The sequence below is a fragment of the Setaria viridis genome, chromosome 4, assembly GCF_005286985.2.
Source record: "Setaria viridis chromosome 4, Setaria_viridis_v4.0, whole genome shotgun sequence".
Taxonomy (NCBI): Eukaryota; Viridiplantae; Streptophyta; class Magnoliopsida; order Poales; family Poaceae; genus Setaria; species Setaria viridis.
Genome location: NC_048266.2, coordinates 35,381,040 through 35,402,398, shown reverse-complemented (window position 1 = coordinate 35,402,398; position 21,359 = coordinate 35,381,040). Strand labels below are relative to the sequence as shown.

The window sequence follows — 21,359 nt, the reverse complement described above, 5'->3', positions numbered from 1 at the left end:
GTTTGCACTAGGTTTTTATTGGGTGAAAAGTCTATTTCAAAATTCGATCGAATTCAATTTCGTTTGAATTAGAATTCGAATTAGTTTAAATCCTAATCTTCGTTTGGGCAAAAACATCTTCTATCCGAGGCCCAACCCAATTCACCTCCCCTTTATCTCAATGACCAGTGGGCCCCACTCTTCAACTCTATCAAAAGCTGCACAGTAACAGCTCTCGCGAAACCTCCGCAGCTCCTTCTCGCCCGCGCACGTCCACGCCCACCTCGGGAGGATCCTCATCCCTCCGCAGCTCCTCCCTCTCACTCTATAGAACGAGACGGTGCTATCTCCCTCGTCCCTTTCGCATCTACAACCCACCCGCATTCCATCGGCACCTAGCAGAGCTGCCGCCGCCGCCGCCGCCGCCGCCGCCGCCAGCATCCTCGACGCCAAGCAGTAAGATACCGCTTCCCTCCCTGTCTTCCCTTCCTTGCGCCCTCTCATCTCTATCTTTCTCTTTCCCGCGTCACAGGATCGCCAGGAAATCACGCCTCCGCGTCTCGTCGTCGTTTCGTGGCCGCAGTTCGATCTCAGGGAAGAACAGATCGCCTCTCGACATCCCCTCCGTCCCGAGCTCGAACCGCACCGCCGCTGCCCTCCGCGACGCCCTAGGTGAGATACCCATCCATAGCTCTTTCCATTTTGCCGCTTCCCGTTGAATTCCGTGCACCGTAGGCCGATCTAGCGTTTTCCGGTGATGCTCCGGCAAGCTCGTGCATGGCGCCGCCGTGTCTGGTCGTCGTCGCTCCGTGCGGGAGCAAGAAGATGAAGTGGCGGCCCTTAGATCCGAAATCCATGGCCCAGATTAGATCACAACTTACCCCTTTGCAAACCAATCAAAGAACGCCACGTGTCTACATAATCCTAGTCAGCACACACATCTGGATCCCAGTCAGCGCCACGTGTGCGACACATCAGCACCTGAGCCCAGTCAACCTTGCTTTTGCATTCCAGCCCCTGTCCTTGTTGATAATCACCGCAGATTTATTCTTTCTCATGTTAATTTTGCATCTTAGCCCTGAACACGGTGTTGTTATTATTATTATATTATTCCAACCCTGCTCCTTGTACTTTAACACAAAAAACCTTGTACTTTTGCTATAATTCTGTTTAAGTCCTTCACGACTGTAAGTAATTATGTATAGGTTCCTGAAACTTCAATTGCTCATATCTTTTTAACCATAGCTCCGTTTTAAGCAATTCTTGCGCTCACACGTTCATAGCGACGAGTGTTAAATGTTAGTATGGTTTTCATTACATTTTATTACTGTTTTGTGTACTGTTCTTTTTATTTACTGTGTGTTGTTTCCAATTGTTTGAGCGTGTAGGAAGCGACCCGTTTGTGAACCCGTCCGTGAACCTCCAAGTTCAAGAGTTCTAAGCGGTCGAACACTCTTCTTCTAAAGGCAAGTGTCCTTGATCATTCTTGCTCCTATTTATTTTATTTTATTAGAGTAGTTAGACTTAGTTGCATGTTGTGTCTTAAATTGGAATTCCACGTTAGGGTTTGCTAGATATTTCCAACATATTCCTTGAAACCCTGATTGGATGGTTATGGGTAGTTTCATGCTTAGCTTGCAGTCCAGTTGGGTGCTTGGGCTTATAATGTTAAACCTAATTAATTGTTTATGAAATGGGAATCGGTTGGTAATCTTTTGGTCGCAACATGGTGATTAGGGAATCTGAGCAGGCTTGATGGTTGGAGACGGTCTCTTTGGCGCAGTTTGAATGGTCGCAGCATGATCATTGCTAGTATTAGCCATCGCCTCTGCTGTTCGAGTTGTTCTTGCACCGGTAGGGTCTACCACCAATCCAGATGTGTTGCTATCAACAGCAACAGGAGGCTTCGGATCATCTTCAATGTTGATCACCTCCTCGATGACTGGCAACCTGTCTTGTGCAGCCAGAGCAGCCGCCTTTTCAGCATCCACCGCCGGCTCGAGTACCTGAAAACCACCAATGTCATCTCGAGCAGACACGTTGTGATATTGGAATCGCCTACTAGGAGTACACGATCCTCAGGATCTTATCCTTCCTCATAAGTAATTTTTGTGGGAGGCACATCTTCTGCGGTGATAGACTTCTTCATGGCCCATTTCTCCGCAATGGTCCGTTTCTTCTTTGGTGGCAGAGGGATTGCGGCTTCAAGCTCATCATCAGCTGTGCGCTTCCTCGATCCAGAGGACAACCCGCCCTTAGCAGATGGCTGGGCCTTAACTTCAAAGTTTTTCGCAACATCAGAGCTAGTGCCGTTGGAGGATTCGAGTACTTCCTCCTCTTGGTCGTCATCACTCTTAGCGCTCTCCGTCGTATGCACGCGAGAAGCAGCTTCACAAGTATCTTCTGATCTAGGAGGAGGAGGAGTAGAGAAGTACAAATTAACATCTTCCTGCAAAGAAAGACAAGTTAGTAAACCCAAAAACTTCAAATAAGTACTCAGAGGCTACGACCACGGGTACTTACAGGCTTTGGCGGGTTGGCGGCGTTGAATTCTCGCACAATAGTGGGGATCTCGCCCACATTTTTGAACATCCGTTTCAGTCTCCCTATAACTTCTGTGCTGAGTTCATTGACACCAATATACTCATAGCTCTAGTGGCATTGTTGTTGCAAGGGCTGAATTCATTGCTTCATAAAACTGAAGGCTACTCCAACTCCAGTGAGTCCTTCTTGCTTCAGCTTGGCTATTCTATCAATGAGCTCGGGTAGTTGGAGGCAATCTCCATGTGTTGGCTCATCAAGCCACCGGTTGTTCCAGGAGGGGCGATGTCCTGTCAGCTCGGGTAGTTTTGGATCATGGTTGCCTATGTAGCACCACTTTTCTTTCCACCTAGCATTGGAATCTATCAGCTCATACGTCAGATATTAGCTGTCGAGTTTCTCCCGCATCTGCATACTGGCTCCTCCGACTACTTGAGTATGATCCCTCATCGGTTGCGGCTTTACATGGAAAAATTTTCAGAATAACTGGAAGTGGGGCTTGATTCCCAGAAAAGCTTTGCAGAGGTGAACAAAAATGATAGCGTGGAGAATTCCATAGGGGTTTAGATGAAATAGCTCCAGTTTATAGTGCAAGACTGCGCTCGATGAAGTGAGCAAAAATTATCGTTTCATTGGAGTGTTCCTCAATGGCCACGGATTGCCGTGGGTGGGTCTCCAACTGATGATGTCTTGATTTTGGAGTAGCTTGGCAGCCACAAGCTCCTTGATCTCCTCCTCTTTCAAGGATGATCGCTTCCAAGCGCAAGCGAGAGTTGGTGACGTGGTCTGATTGGTTTTCCTGTACTTGGGTGCCGGCAACTGGAGATATTTTTCCTTGCTAGATCCTTTCTTCTTCTTCTCCCCCTCGGCAGGCTTGACAACAGCAGTCTTCCTCCCTATCCTTGATGTCACGAGCTTCTTCTGTTGCATATGCTCGGGAGCTGATTGGTGGGGGGCGGTGGTGCTAGTGCTTGGGGATTGGGCAGCGGCGGCGCTAGGGCTATAGTGTGGAGATTGGAAAAGCAACTAGCAGAGGGGTTGGCTTGGTAGTTTGGAGCTTATGGTGTTGGTAATCACATCTAGTAAATAGGTGCTAAGGTAATTAAGGTTTTGGATGAGTTGCTTAGGTGCTTTATAACCAGAGTAAACCTTTCCTTGTTTTGGCCTCATGTCATATAATTCCCACACTCACGGAGCACATTTCGATGTACTCACTATTTTTCCTTTCAACTCCTGCTATGTTTTCCCCGCCGCTGCTCAGAAGCTGGAGAAGAAGTGGAGTACTAGGAAGACGATGGCTTCGACCCGGATGCTCCATGCTAGGCTGGCGATCCCTCGGAAGACTGCCAGTGGCTTGATGGAAAACCCGTTCCGCAAGAACCCTTAAGTGTAGTTCTCTTTTAGACCCAAGGGTCATTTTGTATTAAAGTTACGCTTATGTATGACATTGTAATGATATTCACTGATGAAGTCGCCGCATGTATGAATAAACTGATCCTGGCATACATGTGGTTTGCATTCAGTTTTGGCCTTATAAAACCGGGTGTGACAATTTGTGTCCCGTGCTCTTTTTTTTTCTTTTATCCTAGGCCTTGTTTGTTTGAATTTCTAAGCAATTTTTGACAATTGGCTTTTGGACCCAAAAGCCAGAAACTGAAAAGCCCATAGTAGGGTTCTTCTAGCTTCTAATTTTTGGCCTATGGTATAAAAGTGCTAACCTTAGCATATTTTCTTTACCGACCAACAAATGGAATAAGCACAAGGATTTTCATTGATATACTTGTTTTGTTTCAAATTATTATCCATTTTAACTTTGTCATGAAAAAACCCGACATCCATGTCATCAAATTAATTTTATTAAATCGTCATGAAATATGTATTGATAATGTATTTATTTGGTATTGTGGAAATTAACTTATTATTCTATAATTTTTTGTCAAGAAATAGAGAGGTTTGACTTATTGAAAAACTTGCAAAGAAGGGAGTAGAAGTCAAAACAAATTTATAAATCATTCTGTTCGGAAAAGAGAAAGCACTTGGTTTAACAACCCTACTAAACGGTTTACCCATGTGATCGCCAAGGTTTAGGCCTGTTGCTTAATCCTCTGGTTGTGATATATGCTTGCGGTTGAAAATTCTCGTATGTCTATCCTTCCAAATCAATCTTACGGCTTTTTGGGTTAATCCTCTCTCCAAGAGAACTGAGGGGTCTGACAGGAATTTAACTTTTTTTTATGGAACCGAGGGGAATTTAACTTGTAGGAGATTATATTTAATCACTCACAAGCACTACAATCATCTTGGATTCACACCAAACCGAACAAAGGCAGTAGCAAGTTGGCAACCGCAAGAAGCTTTCGCCAATGGAGTTGACCACCAGCCCTTTGCATTTCTTCTCCAGCGTTCTTGCCGGTGTTAGTACGTGGTGGTGACCCATCGAACTCGAAAAGTGAATCCAAATTATCTAGAATTTCTCAACGGCAAATTTTAATGCTTTCGTTTATAATTCCATCTATGATCGTCAAATGTCAACACAAATCGATTCACCTTTCGAAAAGAATATATGACGGGGAACGTGGTCGGTTATCATATTCAAACTTCCATTTTCTATTTAAGAGATGATCTATCATAGTTCATAGTGTATGGTCAAGCACTAAGGCGCCAATACTCGGTGTACATGCCGATCACGTACACGATCCGACATCCGACGCCCTCTCTTCATGCTCTCCACTACGCACCACCGTCCACCCCAAATGGTCAAATCGCCATTTCTTTTAAGCCCACGATCTGTGCTATCTTCACTTGAACAAGCTCACCGCCAAAACGAGGTTTTCCATACTCCCAACTCTCGTAGCCGTACACACGTTGTATCGCACGACGCCGCCTGCCATGCAGTCCGGCGAGCCGGCGCCCGAGCCCGCCGCCTCGAGCGAAGCAGCAGCACCGGCGGCGGTGGTGGCGCCAGAGCCTGCCCTTGTCAGCGAAGAGGCAGCCGAACCAGCTGCCCTCGTGAGCGAAGCGGTGGAAGCGGAGGTGCCAAAGGTTCAGGAAGCAGAGGCCTCCACGGCGCCGGTGGATGGCGATGGCAGCAAGAGCAAGAGCCCGAGACCAGCGTCGCCGTCGACGCTGAAGGAGCGGCAGATCCCCGTGGACCCCGCGTCGCTGCGCCGCCTGGGCATGGTGGCGGACGAGGACTCGCCGCTCTCGGCGCCGTCCGTACTCACGGAGGTGGTGGCGCGGTCGTCCCCGCTCCTGCCGCCGCTCCGCCGCCCCACGTTCGTCGGCGCCAGCCTGCCGTGCTCCGCCGCCTCCTCCCCGGTGCACGGCGCCGGCCCGGGCATCGGCGCGAAGTGGGAGGAGCAGGACCAGCCGGTCGCTACCCACAGCCCGACCTCCGCGCTGCGCTCCCTCGCCCGGCAGCACTCCGCCGCGCTCGCCAGGCTCGTCGCCGCGCCGCCGTCCGCGCTGTCGAGGTCCGTGTCGCGCGCCGAGGGGAGGACCATGGCCCCGCACGACGACGAGGAGCCCGACGGAGATCCCAAGCTGCTCGGGGCCGAGGATGGCTTCACGTGCGGCGCGCTGTGCATGTTCATCCCGGGCTTCTCCAGGAAGAAGCCCGCCGCCTTCGCCGCCGCTGGCACGGCCGTGTCGAGCATGCAGAGGCAGGCGTCGGGGCTGAGGCCGCGGCGCAGCAGCGCGTCGCGCGTGGCGTCGCTGGAGCGGTTCGAGTGCGGGTCGTGGAGCCCCCCTCCGCCGCCGCCGCCGCCGGCGGCGCCCATGGCCGCGCCGCATGACGCGGCCGACTGCCTCGCGATGGAGGTGGCCAAGACCAGCTGCGCCGCGGACGACGCGGAGGCGCCGGTCAAGATGGCGTTCATGTTCGACGGCGAGCCGCCCGCGTCGGCGACGAGGGGGATACTGAAGAACTCTTCGTCGTTGCGGCTGGACTCGGCCCGGCCGTCGACGTCGTCGCAGCGGCACGTGAGGTTCTCGACGGCGGTGGCGGCGGACGCGTCGGCGTCGTGCCCGACGTCGCCGTGCATCACGCCGCGCCTGGCGAGGGCCAGGGCGGAGTTCCACGCCTTCTTGGAGGCGCAGAGCGCGTAGCTGGAAGGCGTGCACTCGAGTGTTTCCTCTATGATGATGAGCACTGATATTCTCTTGCGCGGCGACGACCGTGCGGCCACAAGCGGCGAGCATTCCGTCTCGCGGTTTCCCGTGCTTCGATTTTGTTTTTCTTAGTGCACGGACACATCTTGTATCTGGGGTGCGAATCAATTTAAACGGATAAGAACAAACGTTTAAAAACAATCTACATGTACATGCGCTAGTTATGTGGCCTGTTCAAATTGCTTGGGCACCGGTGCTTTCATCTCTCGCACTGGCACACGGTGCAGGTTCAAGTGGTGGTGGTTATGAACGAAAATGCAGCCTGGCATGTACATGTACATGTACATGCTGGGTTGGGTCTATCATCACCATCCATTTTACGTCATGGGATCCATGCCTCGCTCTCTCACCACATGTATTCCCTGTGTATTCTTCTTTCCCTGTGTATTCTTCTTTTCCGCGGATGTATATCTCCGTTGCGGACCCCAGTTAATAATTTTTTCTTCCCCAGCCTCTATAGATGGCCAAAAAGCCCGTAGCCCGCTAGTCCGGCACGAAACCCTTTTTTGACCCGGCCCAAACACAGCTCGACACGGTGGCTGCCGTGCCCGTGAAGGCCCGGCCCGGTAACGCGTGCTGGGCATGGGCCGCCACCCCAGCACGACGAGCGGCATGGGCACGGCCCGGTTTTTACCGTTGGCGCATCGACCCGTTAATCTCCTCCTCACGGTTCAATCCAGCACAAAATGCCACCCCAGCGGCCTAGCCTGGTCCAGGAAAAATTGCTCCACTCCACCAACTCCAAAAAATTCACAGCCAAACGCGTTTAGCTTCAGCAACTTTCTTGAGGTACTCCACTCCACCAACTCCAAAAAATCCATGTTTTTGGTGGAGTACCTCAAGGGGTGCTCTAAAAACTTTCTTTCAGATCTCCTCGTGGAGTTGGTGGGTATTTACCCACCGTTGCCATCGATTGCATAGTACCGCTTTGATTAAAAAAAAAAGAAGACTCCCCGTCCAGCCTTTCTCTTTCCCGTCGCCCCTTCCTGCGCCGCCCCTTCTCCCTGGGCTGCCACCGGCGGTTTATTCCGGCGAAATGGATGGCAACGGCGACCCTCTTTTGCCGATTTATCCGATTGCATCCTCAGCTCATCCTCATGGATCCATTTTGGCGGGGGCCATGCTGCCTAGAGGTTGCTCGTGGGCGCTGCCGGCCGAGGAAACTTGGACGGTGCGGCCAGGGGTGGCGTGGACGCGCATGAAGACGGCGCAGCGGTCCTGGGCGCCGGCGGCCGGGGAAACTTGGGCGGCGCAGCTTGGGGGCCTCGCAGCGCGGGCGCACCTTGACGAAGGCATCGAGCTTGTTGCGTAGACTGGCGGTGAGCTCCTAATCGAGGACAGACTTGTTGTAGATGCGGACGTGGGAGAGGAGGCACGGCTCCCGCAAGCAGCTCACCCTTGTAATCCTTGGTGTGCGAGCAAGAAACTACTTGATTCAATTCCCAATCCATCGGATTGGGAGGAGGGGAAGAAGAAGAAGCAACGAGTGGTGACGTGGAGCTCAAGAAGGATCCATTCCTTGGTGTTGGTGGCGGTGGACCAGTGGGAGCGCAGGTTGGCCTCCAGCACGTTCCTCGCCTTCTGCGACGGTGACGCGCGAGAGGTTGCCTTCACCCGGAAACCCAGCACTGCCACGCCATCGCCCCACTCCGCGTGCGCCATTGTCAGCAATTTTTGCACGAACAGAGGAAGGGATGGGGAGAAAAGAGAAGGGAGAGAAGGGATGGGGAGAAAAGAGAAGGGAGAGAGAGGAAGAGGAGGGGGAGAGAGAAGAAAAGAGATTGATATGGGGATCCATTCATAAAGGGTAAAAGAGACTATTCACAATATATTCTCATGTTCTTGAAGCTGGAGCACTACAATTAGTCAAACACGTACAATAACTCCATGTTTTCATGAAGTTTATAGAGTGGAGCTGCAAAAACATGGAATTGGTGTTGTCGAGTTGTTTTTATAGAGTGGAGTGCTGCCAAACACCCACCTAGTCACCGGCAACCCATCATTCTCACCCTATCCGCGCCGCACTCCGTCGACCCTCGCCGCCGCCATGCACTCCTCGTCCGCCGTGCATCCCGCGCGTCGCCGCTGCCGACCTGCCAGTGCCCCATCCCCTTCTCACTCGCCGGCAACCAAGGTGCCACTCAGCTCTGGCACTCTCACCTTACTACGCGACACCACCTTCTCCCAGCTCAACTTCGTGATGCCTTGTTCTCTTGTCCATCTCCATTTCTGCACCACCATTTTTCTTGTATGGATCCGCGGTGAGCCGCCGCCGCTCTACCTGCGCCGCCGCCGCCAAGCTCTTTCCTCCGGTATTCCCCAAACTGCACCGCTGCCTGTTCCTGTCCTGGAGGATACGAGTGAGAACTGTCTTTCGATGCGCCCCCTTTTAATCCCGGTTTAATGTAGGCCTGAGAGAAAAGGGGGTGCGAGGAGCTTTACTTCTGATTGGTATTTGCAACTAGAACTAAATGTGTCCTTTTGTCCCGGGTCAAAAATCAGCCACCCGTGGGGGACTCTTTAGTCTCGGGTGAAAAAATCAGCTACCCGTGAGGAACCTTTTAGTCCCGGGTGGTAAGACCAACCGGAATTAAAGGTCACCATTTTAATCCCGGTTAGTGTTACCACCCAAGACTAAAGCTCACGACACCAATCCGGATAAAATGGGATCTTTTATCCCGGTTGGAAACACTAACCGGGATAAAAGGGTCCTCCACGGGTGGCTAAAAAAGAATTGAAACCCTCAGACCCTTTTTATCCCGGTTTGTAATACCAACCGGGATAAAAGGAGGTTTTTAATTCCGATTGGTGTTTCAAACCGGGATAAAAGAGTCCCCATGGGTGGCTAAAAAAGAACTAAATCTCTCAAAACTTTTTTATCGCGGTTTGTAATACCAACGGGATAAAAGGGGGTCTTTTATCCTGGTTGGTATTACAAATCGGGATAAAAGGGTCCCCCAAGATTTAGTAAAAAAGGATTGCATCCCCTATATAGTCTAATGTGGTGTGTATGTGGGATGGTAAGGAAGCTACACGTGAGGCTTGAGGTCGTGGGTTCGAATCCCACGGACTGCGCACGTGCATATTTCGCGTGAAAATCGCAAGACTTGTGACTTGCGAAACCATTTATCCCCTAGGGATTTAATTTTTTTTGTATTTTTTTGCAAAACTATTTATCCCGGTTGGTATTACTAACCGGGATAAAAGGAGACCTGTCCCGCACCTGGCGTGGCAGCCACTTTAGTTCCGGTTGGTATTACCAATCGGGACTAAAGGAAGTCTTTTGTCCCGGTTTAGGGATCCGGGACAACAGGCACCCCCTTTTGTCTTGATTGCGTTATCCCGGATTGATTTTCGGAAGATTTTCATCCTACCAACCGGAACTAATACCGAGTTTTTTATCCGTGGAGATTTGCTCGTCCATCACCTCTATCGATTCGTCCGTCACCTCCACCGGCTCTTGTCCCATAGCATAGTTGATTTGCTTTTCTGCGAGCTTACTACACCGACGGTAAGAAGGTATGAATTCAAGATAGCTAGGTTCCATATCTTTTTCAGCATAGCTGGCTGAAGGGCCAACCACCGGCAGGCTTATTCCCCCTGCTCTATCAACATAGCAAGCGCAAGAACAGAAAGTTGCAGCAGCACTAGGAGGCTTTCGCTGGGTCAAGGATGTGTGTCATAACATGAGTTTTGATTTACTGACGGAGTTCTTCAGGTTCTGGCAATTGATTGAGGAGGAGGCTATTGATTTGCATTCGGAGGTGGATGATCAGATCATCTGGACAAGATCGGCATCAGGGTCATACATGGGCCAAATCGGCATACGACATGCAGTTTGAAGGCACAATATTGTATATATGCGTGATGAGTATCACACCATGTAGATCATTTATACGTGTATGAGAGGAAGTGGTGAAAACTACATTATTTTCATGTTAAGTACAATATATGGAGGTGAGATCCAAAGTGAAAACAGTATATGAATATTGACAAGAAAAGTGTACAGAGGAACTACTAATTAAAAATTAGTCACAAGCCAACAAAGATAAATAACTACATTATTTTCATGTTAAGTACAATATATGGAGGTGAGATCCAAAGTGAAAACAGTATATGAATATTGACGGGAAAAGTGTACAGAGTAACTACTAATTAAAAATTAGTCACAAGCTAACAAAGATAAATACACATCTATATGAGTATTGTGTTAGAATATTAAATAAACGAGAGGGTCGTAGGTAACAACTATGATTATTATTAATTAGGGGTTCTAATTTTCAATAACTTTCTAATACAATGGTTTCTAAAATTATTAGCCCATGGGGAGCACGGGTTGATAGATTAGTCAATATAAATTCTTGTTATAAAAATTGTATATTTAACCAAAAGTTATCTTTTGGGGTATTTATATTGGTTATATGAAAATGATGAGTAGATGCATCATAAAAAATACTTTACAAATCTTATATTGTTATGCTTGTACAAATATATTGTGATAAGAACTAATTGTTGTATTTGCTTCTCCGAGACAATGGATATTCAAGTTTAATTTCTTGATAGGAGTTCTTAATTGATAGATTGTTGTTTTATGCCTGCTTCCATGCACCTAGCAACTAGCATGTCTTCTAAATCATAACTAAGTGTCTAAACAAAATTCGTTATAAAAAAGTCATCAATCATGTGGCAGTCTTTTGATTTTTTTAACTAGTGCTATATATGGTTTATGATTCATAGAGTTGTTAAAAGTTAACCTGTGTTTTTTATGGCATGATCAAGGTATCAATGAACGGGCTACAGCGCGTTTCTAGATGCTAACCGCTACGAGATGCACTACATTGCCGCTGACGCAGCTACGGCTGATATTGCTGAGAATAGTGATACTTACCAGTTTAGCTACGTCCATAATTTAGCGGTGCTAATCTGGTCGTCTGCAAGATGCCACATAATCGCTGCGGTGAATGACCATGCTAGGGCTCTCCTACTCAACTCCTGCAGCTTCGCGGCGACCGGCATCCGTCAGGAAGCGAATCGAACCATACATAGCACATCAACACTAATCCTCGCCTTCCTTGATCCTCACTGCTATCGGTTGGCTGATATTGAGTAGGTGTGACTAATTATTAACTAATAACATACAGAGAACATCAACACTAACAAAAACCAGTAAAATCTCATTGAATGTCATGAGCCATTGGCAACCACAGCACCATCACCACTGTTATCTTTCCTTCCCAAATCCTTCCCTTCCTTGATCTTCCTAATCCTTGCAATCACCTCATCAATGGTGATATCGAACGCGTCTCTCATGTCCCCCGCAAACCTCACCCGGGGGTCCTTGTACAGGAACCTCGGGATCATCTTGATCACTTCCTCTCTCATGGCGGCAACCTCGTCATCAGTGTACCTGCTCAGAGCCTCCTCGATGTCCACCTTCCCGTGGAGGACGTCGTCCTGGTCGATGAGCACGAAGTACCGGCTCCGGCCGTTGCCGCTCCGGCCGCCATGGTCGCCGTCCGGGTCCCTCTCGTGCCAGTAGTACTGCTTCTCGAAGGTGGACGCCTCGTGGAAGAAGACAGGGATGCAGCCGGTCATGACGGCGTCCACCGACGAGCGGCGCATGAAGGAGTCGCCCAGCGGCTGCAGGCAGAAGCGGGAGGCGGCGAAGAGGGACATGAGCCTACGCGGCGAGCGGCAGAGGGCGCTGTGGCCGCAGTCGAGCATCCCGCAGGTCCGGCGCGGGACCGCGGCGTCGCACGCGTCGAAGATGCGGTCGCGGATGGCCAGCGTCCCGTTGGGGCGGCGCGCGCCGGCGAACGCGAACAGCCATGGCCGCGGCGCGGCGCGCACCCGCGCCTGCCACTCGGCGACCTCGCCGGCCGACGACGGGTGGAAGTAGCTCGGGTACGGCACGGCGAAGTCCCGCTGCGGCTGCTCCCAGATGACGGTCTCGTACGTGAGCACCGTCATGTTCCTGGACTCCGGCTTCAGCATGAAGCTGTTGCCGCAGCCCGTGCCGTCGTCGCCGCCGGCCGCCGCCACCCTCCGGAACATCCACGAGGTCTTGGAGGCGACCATGAAGTGGTCGCGCCCGCCAAGCGCCGCCCACGCCGGCCGCGACGACAGCCATTGCAGCAGCTGCTCCGTCGCGCCGTCCCTCACCGTGGCGTTGAACAAGCCGCACGTGTGCGGCTGGAGCTCCATCGCCGCGTAGTACGGCACGTACACCGCCGCCGCCGCCGCCGGGTCGTCGGTCAGGCACTCGTACAGCCGCATCCGGTTGTGGAAGATAACCTCCAGCGCGTACTGGTTCGTGTTGTACCTGCCTTGCACAACGATGCAAATTAAAATTGTCTCGCAGACCAACCCGTGCATGGCTAGAATGAGATCAATAATGCACATGTTTTGCAAGCTCACCATCCGGTGTTGGGGACGATGTCGGCGTCGCCGTCGCCGTCGTCGGTGCGGTTGCCGGCGGGGAGGAGCACCGGACCGAGCCCGGCATTGGACATGAGTTGACAAATGCTGTGCTCGCTGGTGAACGCCGGAGACCCCTCGGCGCAGACATCGAACTGTGGCGGCAGGTCCACCATGTGCACGTACCGCCCGTCGCAAGACGGCGACGACGAAGACGGCGGCGGCGTCAACTGCCAATCATCATCAGCAACGGCGGCAGGGGTAGAGAAGAAGCTCACATTGCGCGAGAATGGGAGGATGACTACCACGCCGCCGCCGGAGAGGTGGAAGAAGGGCTGGCGGAAGTGGAGGAGGCAGGTGACGAGCCATGAGCCGAGGAAGAAGAGCACATAGAGGAGGTACTTGGGGTAGTTGCCATCCATGGCTCGATGGCAGGCTTCGCAGATGGATCTTGCTGTGGGGTTTAAGACTTGTATTAGTACTCTGAACTTGTTCTAGGGATTTGGGTTATTAGCCAATGCAATATTTTGTGTGGGACTTAATTTCACGTCGGACGTATCGACAGGTACTGTGGCGAGGTCAACTTATTCACCAGTGATTTACTCCTACGTTTAATATCGCTGGATTTTGTACTTGGCAGCATGTTATTTTTTGTGTAAAGTGCTTCTGTATTGTACTGTGACACACTGTCACTCCGTGGGGGTTTTGTGTAAGTGGTTATAAACTACTATCCTGCATCCAAGACTGACCTTTCTCCCTGCATCAGTGTAATACAAGCTGTTATTGTTCTGCAAATTTACAGTATTGTTTATGTGGTAGATCGTTGGATGATCGTATCGGATCTATGACCATATATACAAGAATAATGAAGCATGCTGACATGGCACGTATACAGCCTTGTATGCATAGACCACATCGTTATAAAACTACATATATTTTTTGTTTTTATGTAGTTTTGCAAAATATTAGTGCAGTTCTGCTATGCAAATTTCAAGAAATAATTGTAGTTGTGTCGTATTCCCCCTTTCCAAACTGTAGGTCATTTTGACTTTTTTAGATTTATAGACGATGTTTGTATGTACCTAGATATAGTATATATCTAGATGCATAGTAAAAACTATGTATATAGAAAAATCAAAAGGATACAAGCTTCACCACAAGCAGTTCTGGGTTTTGTGAAGGAGAAATAGGGATGAGACAGAAGGCCTGTGGGCCTCCGTTTCTAGTATAACTCTAATGGCAGTTCACTTTTATTTTTCTGAGTATGAGCCTGATAATATATATGTAATCATTATCATGTAACTCTGTAAACTTCTTTTCCTCTCTTATATGATATGGCAGTGCTCCTGCTGATTTAAAGTTTCAAATGGAAAAACCAAAATGGGGAGTACAAAATTGACAAGGAAACCATACTTGGTTTTTGTAGTTCTGCTTAGTTTTCCAAACTAAAGACAAACTTAGCCTGGCGGTAACTTGACTAGATTCTATATGTGTAACTGGCCTAAACATTTGTCGCCCATAGGTTCCATGGCATTCAGGTTATTAGGCACATACAGTTACATCTCGCCAGTTAACTATATGCGTTCTTGGAGCTGAGAGCTGAGATTGCGCAAAAGTTTTTCTAGCCTAAAGCAAATTGTTCCTTCAAGAACACTTCGTTTTACTTAGAGCAGCGCGCTCTCCTTCAGTAACACGAAATAGATTGCAAAAAAAACGTTTGGAGTTTTTTGTTAGTCCCATAAGGCAGGGCTGCATCCCAGGAAAACGTTTTTTTTTCTTGCACCAAACTTAGAATTCCAGTCGACGATGACATGTCGCCACAGCTCGTCCTTCAATCCCTGCGCTGCGATTAACTTAAGCTGTCAATTAAATCTGCTCAGTGGGATTCCAAAGTGGACTTCCAGAGGATCGGATTCGCGTCAGGATTCCGATGGGCGTTCAGAAGAGGAACATTAAAAGCAGTGAGCCCTCTAGTCCAAGAGCCCTAGATCGAGGTTGTGATTGTTTATTTGAAAGGATTCGAAGATCGCGAGATTCAATAACGCATTACGAGTTGAAGTCTTCAAGACAGTCCTCCTGGCTTACATACGTACTCCTATCTGGAACCAGGTGTTATGCATCAGCGTGTAAGAAGTTAGGGAGGACATCATGAGTTCATCCTTGCATTGTAATTTCCTTCTCAGATAAATTATCCATCAATATTTAACGTCGTGTACAATAATCAAACGAGATGATGTATATATATGAGCTAATTACGTGGATATATACTGTTTGTGCCATTTGGCTGCTGCTAGCCATGACTTATGAGAAAATTGCATTGATTGTTCCATCCAAGGAATTTGCTAAAAACATGTTTAATTATTTTCATAATAATTCCTCCAGTAATAAATATAAGTCCTTTAAGGTCCTCCTAAATTATTTTTTCTTTTACCTTTGGCTATCAATATACACCAAAATTTTATATGGATTGATAACATAAAAATGCTATTACTAGAATCATAATGTCCAACTCTTTCCATTTAAGCCAATATTATTGTTATAGATATTGCAAAGTGGCATAGTACAGTCGACATATTACAAACCTATCATATTCTAATGTATTTAGTTATATTTGTGACAGGAGGAAGTATTTATGTACTATTAATTGGGGGAGTAGTTTTGATATAGAGCCTCCCTCTCAAATCAAGAAGATGGTAAACCGCCACCTGAATCCAGGTGCAAGCTAATGTAGTTGCAAGCATTTCTATCCATACAATTCCAGGGAGCCGTCATATCAAACAATTGAAAGTTCACCTCAAATAAGACAATCCAATGTGCCCAGTTTTATTTCTGTTGCTTTTGTTCATGTAAGCCGTAGTGCTAATGAGGTGGCTTATTTGTTCGCTAGATCGAGTGAGCTTGATGCTTATTCTATCTACCGGCAATGTATCCTTGTTTGTATCATTGCCATTGTAAACTCTGAAACATTGTTTCAGTGAATCAATGAGCTAACCTTTTTCTTAAAAAAAAGGTACGGCCCACATCGAGAGGGCGCTACCGTTGGCTATTAGTTCATTTTTATTCATTTACAAAATACAATATTTAATGATGTTTCGCTTTTCCGAAGGTCATGTTCTTTTCATTTATATCCATATTTTTTTCTAAAAATCATTTAACAATATGCATAACCTAGCTCAATGGTAACTAGCAAAATAGCCATATCCGTTGAAATTCATCTTTGGATTGTCAATATAGAATACTCGACCTGAGTAGGGAAGATAAAATATATTACATAAGATAAAGCAGCATTACATAATCACTTGCAAACATGGTGATTAATAGAAAATAAATTCTTAAGTTTGATGATCATGCACCTTTGACGGAAAAGAGCTCGGGTGGCGCCTGAGCCAGCCACTGGCTACAATTAAGACACCAGGGAAGTATGGCCCCGCTACAAAGAGCAAAGGTAAGGTGGGCTCTCAATACCTTCATGGAGAAACATCTCTAGCTCGGAAGAATGTTGAAGAAGCTTGTCGCTTCACAAGAAAAAGATGACGAAGCCATCGACCAACAGGAAGGCTCTAGGTGTGCCATAGTAGGTATGTGTTGGTGCTTGTTATGACACACTTTTATCTCTTTTTATCTTCAACATTGGCATATGACACCTTTAACATTGATCATACCTAACAATACCATATTTACATATACCTTGTGTTTTGGAGTAAATCGTGTTTTTCAGGAAAATGGCCCAATTTGGGGGCGTTTATATTCCAGGTCCAAAACTGACGTTAAACTCAAAAGGAATGAAGAGAAGAAGGTGACTTTGGACAATTTCAGAGGCTGGAAGCAGCAACAGACCTTGCGCAGGCCATATATCCCACGTCCGAAGTTCGATAGAGGTGAATTTGGTGTTTAAACTGCATGGCTCAAAAAGTTCTACAACTTTCATGTGGAACGATCAGATGTTTGAGGCCTGTAGGGGGACAGGCCGATCAGCCCAAAGAGCCCAGGCCGATCGGCCTAGCCCATTTCTTCACCCGAGACGCTTAGCTTCGACGTACATCCATTCCAAAAGACTTGGAGGCTAAGTATCCAGAAGATTTGGCAAGTTGATCTCGTGATCACGATGAAGCAAAGCAAAACTTTGGAAGGTTATCAAAATCAATTCTTATCTGATCCATCACAAGTGACGAGAAACCTCTAGATACATTCGCTGATTCGCAGTGCCGCCCTCTACCTCCACGGGCAAACCGTGCCTGAATTTGTACCATGTACATCGAGATCGAGCTTCTTTCCCGATGAAACCCCGCTATGCTCCGTCACGGGAGACCAAACCTCAAGAGCCATCTTCAGCCCTCCGATCTAAAACCAAAGGTCAGGATGCAGCTATAGTGAGTTGCCATAGGCCTTTGACTCGCTATGGGCCCAGCCTTTAACTCAGGCTCAGCTAGGCTTCTCAGCAACTCACTATGGCACCAGCCTCCTCCCACGAGCTTGTGGCACCGACCTCGTATTCCTAACCAGCAGCGCCAACCTCCTCCTAACCCTGTGTGTTGCTGCCTCTTTTTCTGCCGAGGTGTTATAGACGAGCCACAAACTATAGATTGGATCAATTTATCCTAACATAGCCTCTTCGAATCTTTGGGTGGTCTTGAGGCAGCTATGGAAGCCGCAGATGAGGGTGGGCTCTCCAGGTCCGTTGCCACCAAAGATGCCGTGGCTGACCTCCTGGGCTAATGCATAATGAGAGGAAGCCCGTAAGGATATGGAGTAAGGAATAATTAAGAAATTATCCCACAAGAACATCAAACAAAAGATAGAAAAAAACATAAATCATGAAGAAAATCTAGACCCAAGGATTTTGATCCAAAATAATATAGGAAAATATCCAGCTATTATATAAAATTTTGTAAAAAATGGAGAAAGTCTAATGCATGTGCTTAATTGCAAGAGTATGTGATTGGCAGCTCAAGTAACCCTGCTCAGTGGATGGAAGGGAACACCACATAGGTTCAAACGCATCAACCTAAAAAGAATCCGAGTAACCCGCAATCTACAATTGAGGATACAAAATGAACCCATCCTATTTTAGTCGACCGATTCCACACTTGAAATCGGTCGATCAATGTGACGTCATGTTAGCTCGCAAAGGATGGCAACATCAGCTTATTTCTCTTCACATCATGCCTCCCTCTAACAGCATTCACTGATTCATATTTTTTTTAGATAATGGAAAAAAAATATTCTAGCTTCAACCACCTCAAAAGAGGAGGAATAACCACACTTCTAAAAAGGAGGAGCGGACAGAAGTAGAACATTGCAAATTCAAGCATCCTGCCAGGGCACACTCAATTTTTTTTCGCATGTATTTTGCAGGTGATCATTTCCCACATTTGTGGCCATTTTTTCTGATGAGGACATCACTCCTTTAGATACACAGGATACTCCTCCAATTGTTCTGCAAGGACCAATCACTAGAGCTCGAGCTAGACAATTAAATCAACAGGTGAGCTCGTTCTTATGTACTTTTAGTAATTTTGAGAATGGGTTGCTATCTAATGATGTTATTGTGCTTAGGAACAATGGAGATGACCAGGCAGGACTTGAGGAGAAGCATGGAGGTGGAGAGGACAAGCAGAGGCTCAATGCTCATCTGAAAGAGCATCTAGGCCCTTTGTGGGCTTTGGTGATTGAATGGCAAAAGCAATTAAAGGACTAATGAGCTTGTTGAGATTTGGCAAGATTTTATTAGAAATGACAAAGTCAAGCTCATGTCATATGAAGCATGCAAAAGTAAAGAAATGATAAGCAAAGATTGAATTGAGTGAAAGAGACAAAGATGGAAGTGAAATTGTATGGTCTCATTGGTTGTTTGCTTGTATAATCAAAGAAATTTGAAAATTGCATGAGGATTGATCAAGTTTATAACAATGATATATGTGATCAAGAGCAATGGTGAATTGAATGGAATTTGAGGAACAAATCAAGCCATGAATTGAATGGTGATCAAGAGCAATGGGAGAACTTTGAGGAACCAATCAAGCCATGAAAAGTGAAGCACTGCAAAGCATCAAATTATTGTTGGATCATAATAATTGAGGTGAATTGAGTATGTCAATTTGATTATTGATCATATATGTTGAGGAACATCAATTCACTAGCTCAAGGAGGATGATGCTCAAGAAAGAGAGAAAGAAAACTTGGAAACCCCTCAAAGTATGATTTTGAAGAAAAGTGGCATGGTGAAGATATTCAAGCTCAAGTTATTTATATTGTGTTTATTCTTTGATCTTAAGTATAGGTAACGCTGTACTATCAAGAGGGATGGAATATGGATAACTTCGCTTATACTCGGTGCTCAATGGATAGTCCTTTGAACAAGCTTTCCGTAGAGTCAAAGATCTTCGAATTAGGAGTCCGGAGTAAAAATTTATAGCATTTTCTCTTAGTCCAGTGGACCTGTGAAAATTCCGGAGAATTCTTTGAAGATTCCGTAAGTTTTGGAGTTTCTAGAGAATTTTATGGAATTTCCAGAACTTTTTGAACCCAACGGTTAGTTTTGGCGTTCTGGAGATTCCGCAGCCCAACGGCTAGTTTTTAGGGGATGGGTATTTATACCCCTCACCCCCTCCCATTTGTTGTTGCTGGTTCCCCACACAAAAAACATATCTCTAGAGCCCTATCTCTAGGATTGCAAGAGATTTGAGAAGAGAAGAGATTTAGGTTGAGGGATTGAAAGATGGAGTGAAAGAGAGCAAATCCTTCCTTGAGCACTCGAGTTCATAGCAAGAAATCTTCATGGCGTTTGTTACTCTTAAAGGTCAAGCCTCCTAGATGGCTAGGCGTCACCCGGTGAGCACCCAAGCTTGTGGTGTGCCGTGTGAAGTTTGTGAAGGCTTCAATTTCACCTCCACATGGGAAGAAATCAAGAAGTGAAGTGAGGAAAGGGTTGAGAGAGATCCGGCTTCATTGGAAGCACCCAACGGAGATGTAGAAATCCTTGGTGAAGGAATCTGAACTTCGGTAAACAAATACTTGTGTCTCTTGTGCTTGATTTGTTGATTTCACTAGTTGTTGCTTGTGCTAGCTCATCTCTAGGTTTCATCTTGATCTATCATTTGAGAAGGTTTGTGCTACAAGTATCTAGTGAAATAGCTTGGTAACAACTCAATGGTACACGGTAATTTATCGATCTACTTTTGGTTGAGTTTTGCATAGGTGCATTGTGAGTTTTTCATTATCTTCGGATACTCCGTATATTTCTACGAAATCTTCGCAAATTGCGAAGAATTCGGAAAATCTCCGAAGTTTCCGTAAGTTATTAATTCCGCTAAAAGTTTATCTAAAATTTCAGATCCGCCTATCCCCCCCCCCCCCCAAGCAACATCAAAGATCCTTTCAACATCAACTTTGAGTCCACCTCGGAGTCCAGGAGTAGTCTGCCGGACGTTCAGGTCATATACGGAGTCCGATTTCGATGCTCTACATATGGATGGAAAGATGTCCTTAAAAAAATATATGGATGGAAAGATAATTTGATAGAGCTTCCAATGGTGCCGGTCCCATGTCAAAATTCCATCCGAGTCAATGGTAACCGTCGAAATAAGTGGACGTACAGAATCTGTTAGGGTGCTATGCCACCATCTTTCGGGTCGTTGGGCCGTGTATCGTGTTGGAGTCCATTAGGGGTACGTCCAGGGGTCTTGCACACTCTACACACTTTATATTGAGTAGAGTCGCCCAAGTTAGAGTTTAGATTTTGCTTAGATTCAATATGTCATTGTCAGTCACCGTTCATCGATTTGTGAGACGTCCAGGGGTCTTGCACACCCTAAACACTTTATATTGAGTGAGTCGCCGGTTTGGGTTTTGCTTAGATTCAATCTGTCATCGACAGTCGCTGTTCATTGGTTTGTGAGACCCCAACTTCGTGTGCTTAATCCAAGGTTTTCTGCAATTGAGCTGTGTTCTTTCTTACTCTTGCTTGTGTTCTTGATTCGCTTGCAGGAGGTAGCCTTCGTGGTGAGGTCAATCGGGCTGTCCACGGTTGATAACCAGAGGAGAAGTAGTGCTCTGATTGCGGGGTTCGGATCTTGTTGATAAGAAGCCGGATCGAGTGTGTTGCTACTTCAACGAATTGAGAGTTACCCTTACCTGGCGGAAGATCGGCCACCCTAGTTCCTGTCATTTTCATATGACACCATTATCTTCTTTCTTTTCTTTTTTCTGCAAAATAACACAGTTAATTATCTCCATCAACTGGCGATGAACAA

General features: G+C 47.2%; 2 protein-coding genes and 1 long non-coding RNA gene across 3 annotated transcripts; 2 read left to right on the top strand and 1 right to left on the bottom strand.

The window, feature by feature from the left end:
* The first annotated feature begins 249 nt into the window (after positions 1-249).
* Positions 250-1,446, top strand: LOC117854086 (uncharacterized). The gene is made up of 3 exons (XR_004640182.2): positions 250-435; positions 512-651; positions 1,368-1,446. It is a non-coding gene; the product is annotated as an uncharacterized lncRNA (long non-coding RNA).
* A 3,703-nt stretch (positions 1,447-5,149) lies between these two features.
* LOC117854050 (uncharacterized) lies at positions 5,150-7,067 on the top strand. The gene has a single exon (XM_034736331.2). The coding sequence runs from the start codon at positions 5,410-5,412 to the stop codon at positions 6,625-6,627; it is 1,218 nt and encodes a 405-aa protein (XP_034592222.1). The 5' UTR covers positions 5,150-5,409; the 3' UTR covers positions 6,628-7,067.
* A 4,459-nt stretch (positions 7,068-11,526) lies between these two features.
* Positions 11,527-13,948, bottom strand: LOC117852370 (xyloglucan galactosyltransferase KATAMARI1 homolog). The gene is made up of 2 exons (XM_034734434.2): positions 13,108-13,948; positions 11,527-13,012 (listed from the first exon to the last, which is right to left on the bottom strand). The coding sequence occupies exons 1-2, from the start codon at positions 13,527-13,529 to the stop codon at positions 11,875-11,877; spliced, it is 1,560 nt and encodes a 519-aa protein (XP_034590325.1). The 5' UTR covers positions 13,530-13,948; the 3' UTR covers positions 11,527-11,874.
* Positions 13,949-21,359: the final 7,411 nt, after the last annotated feature.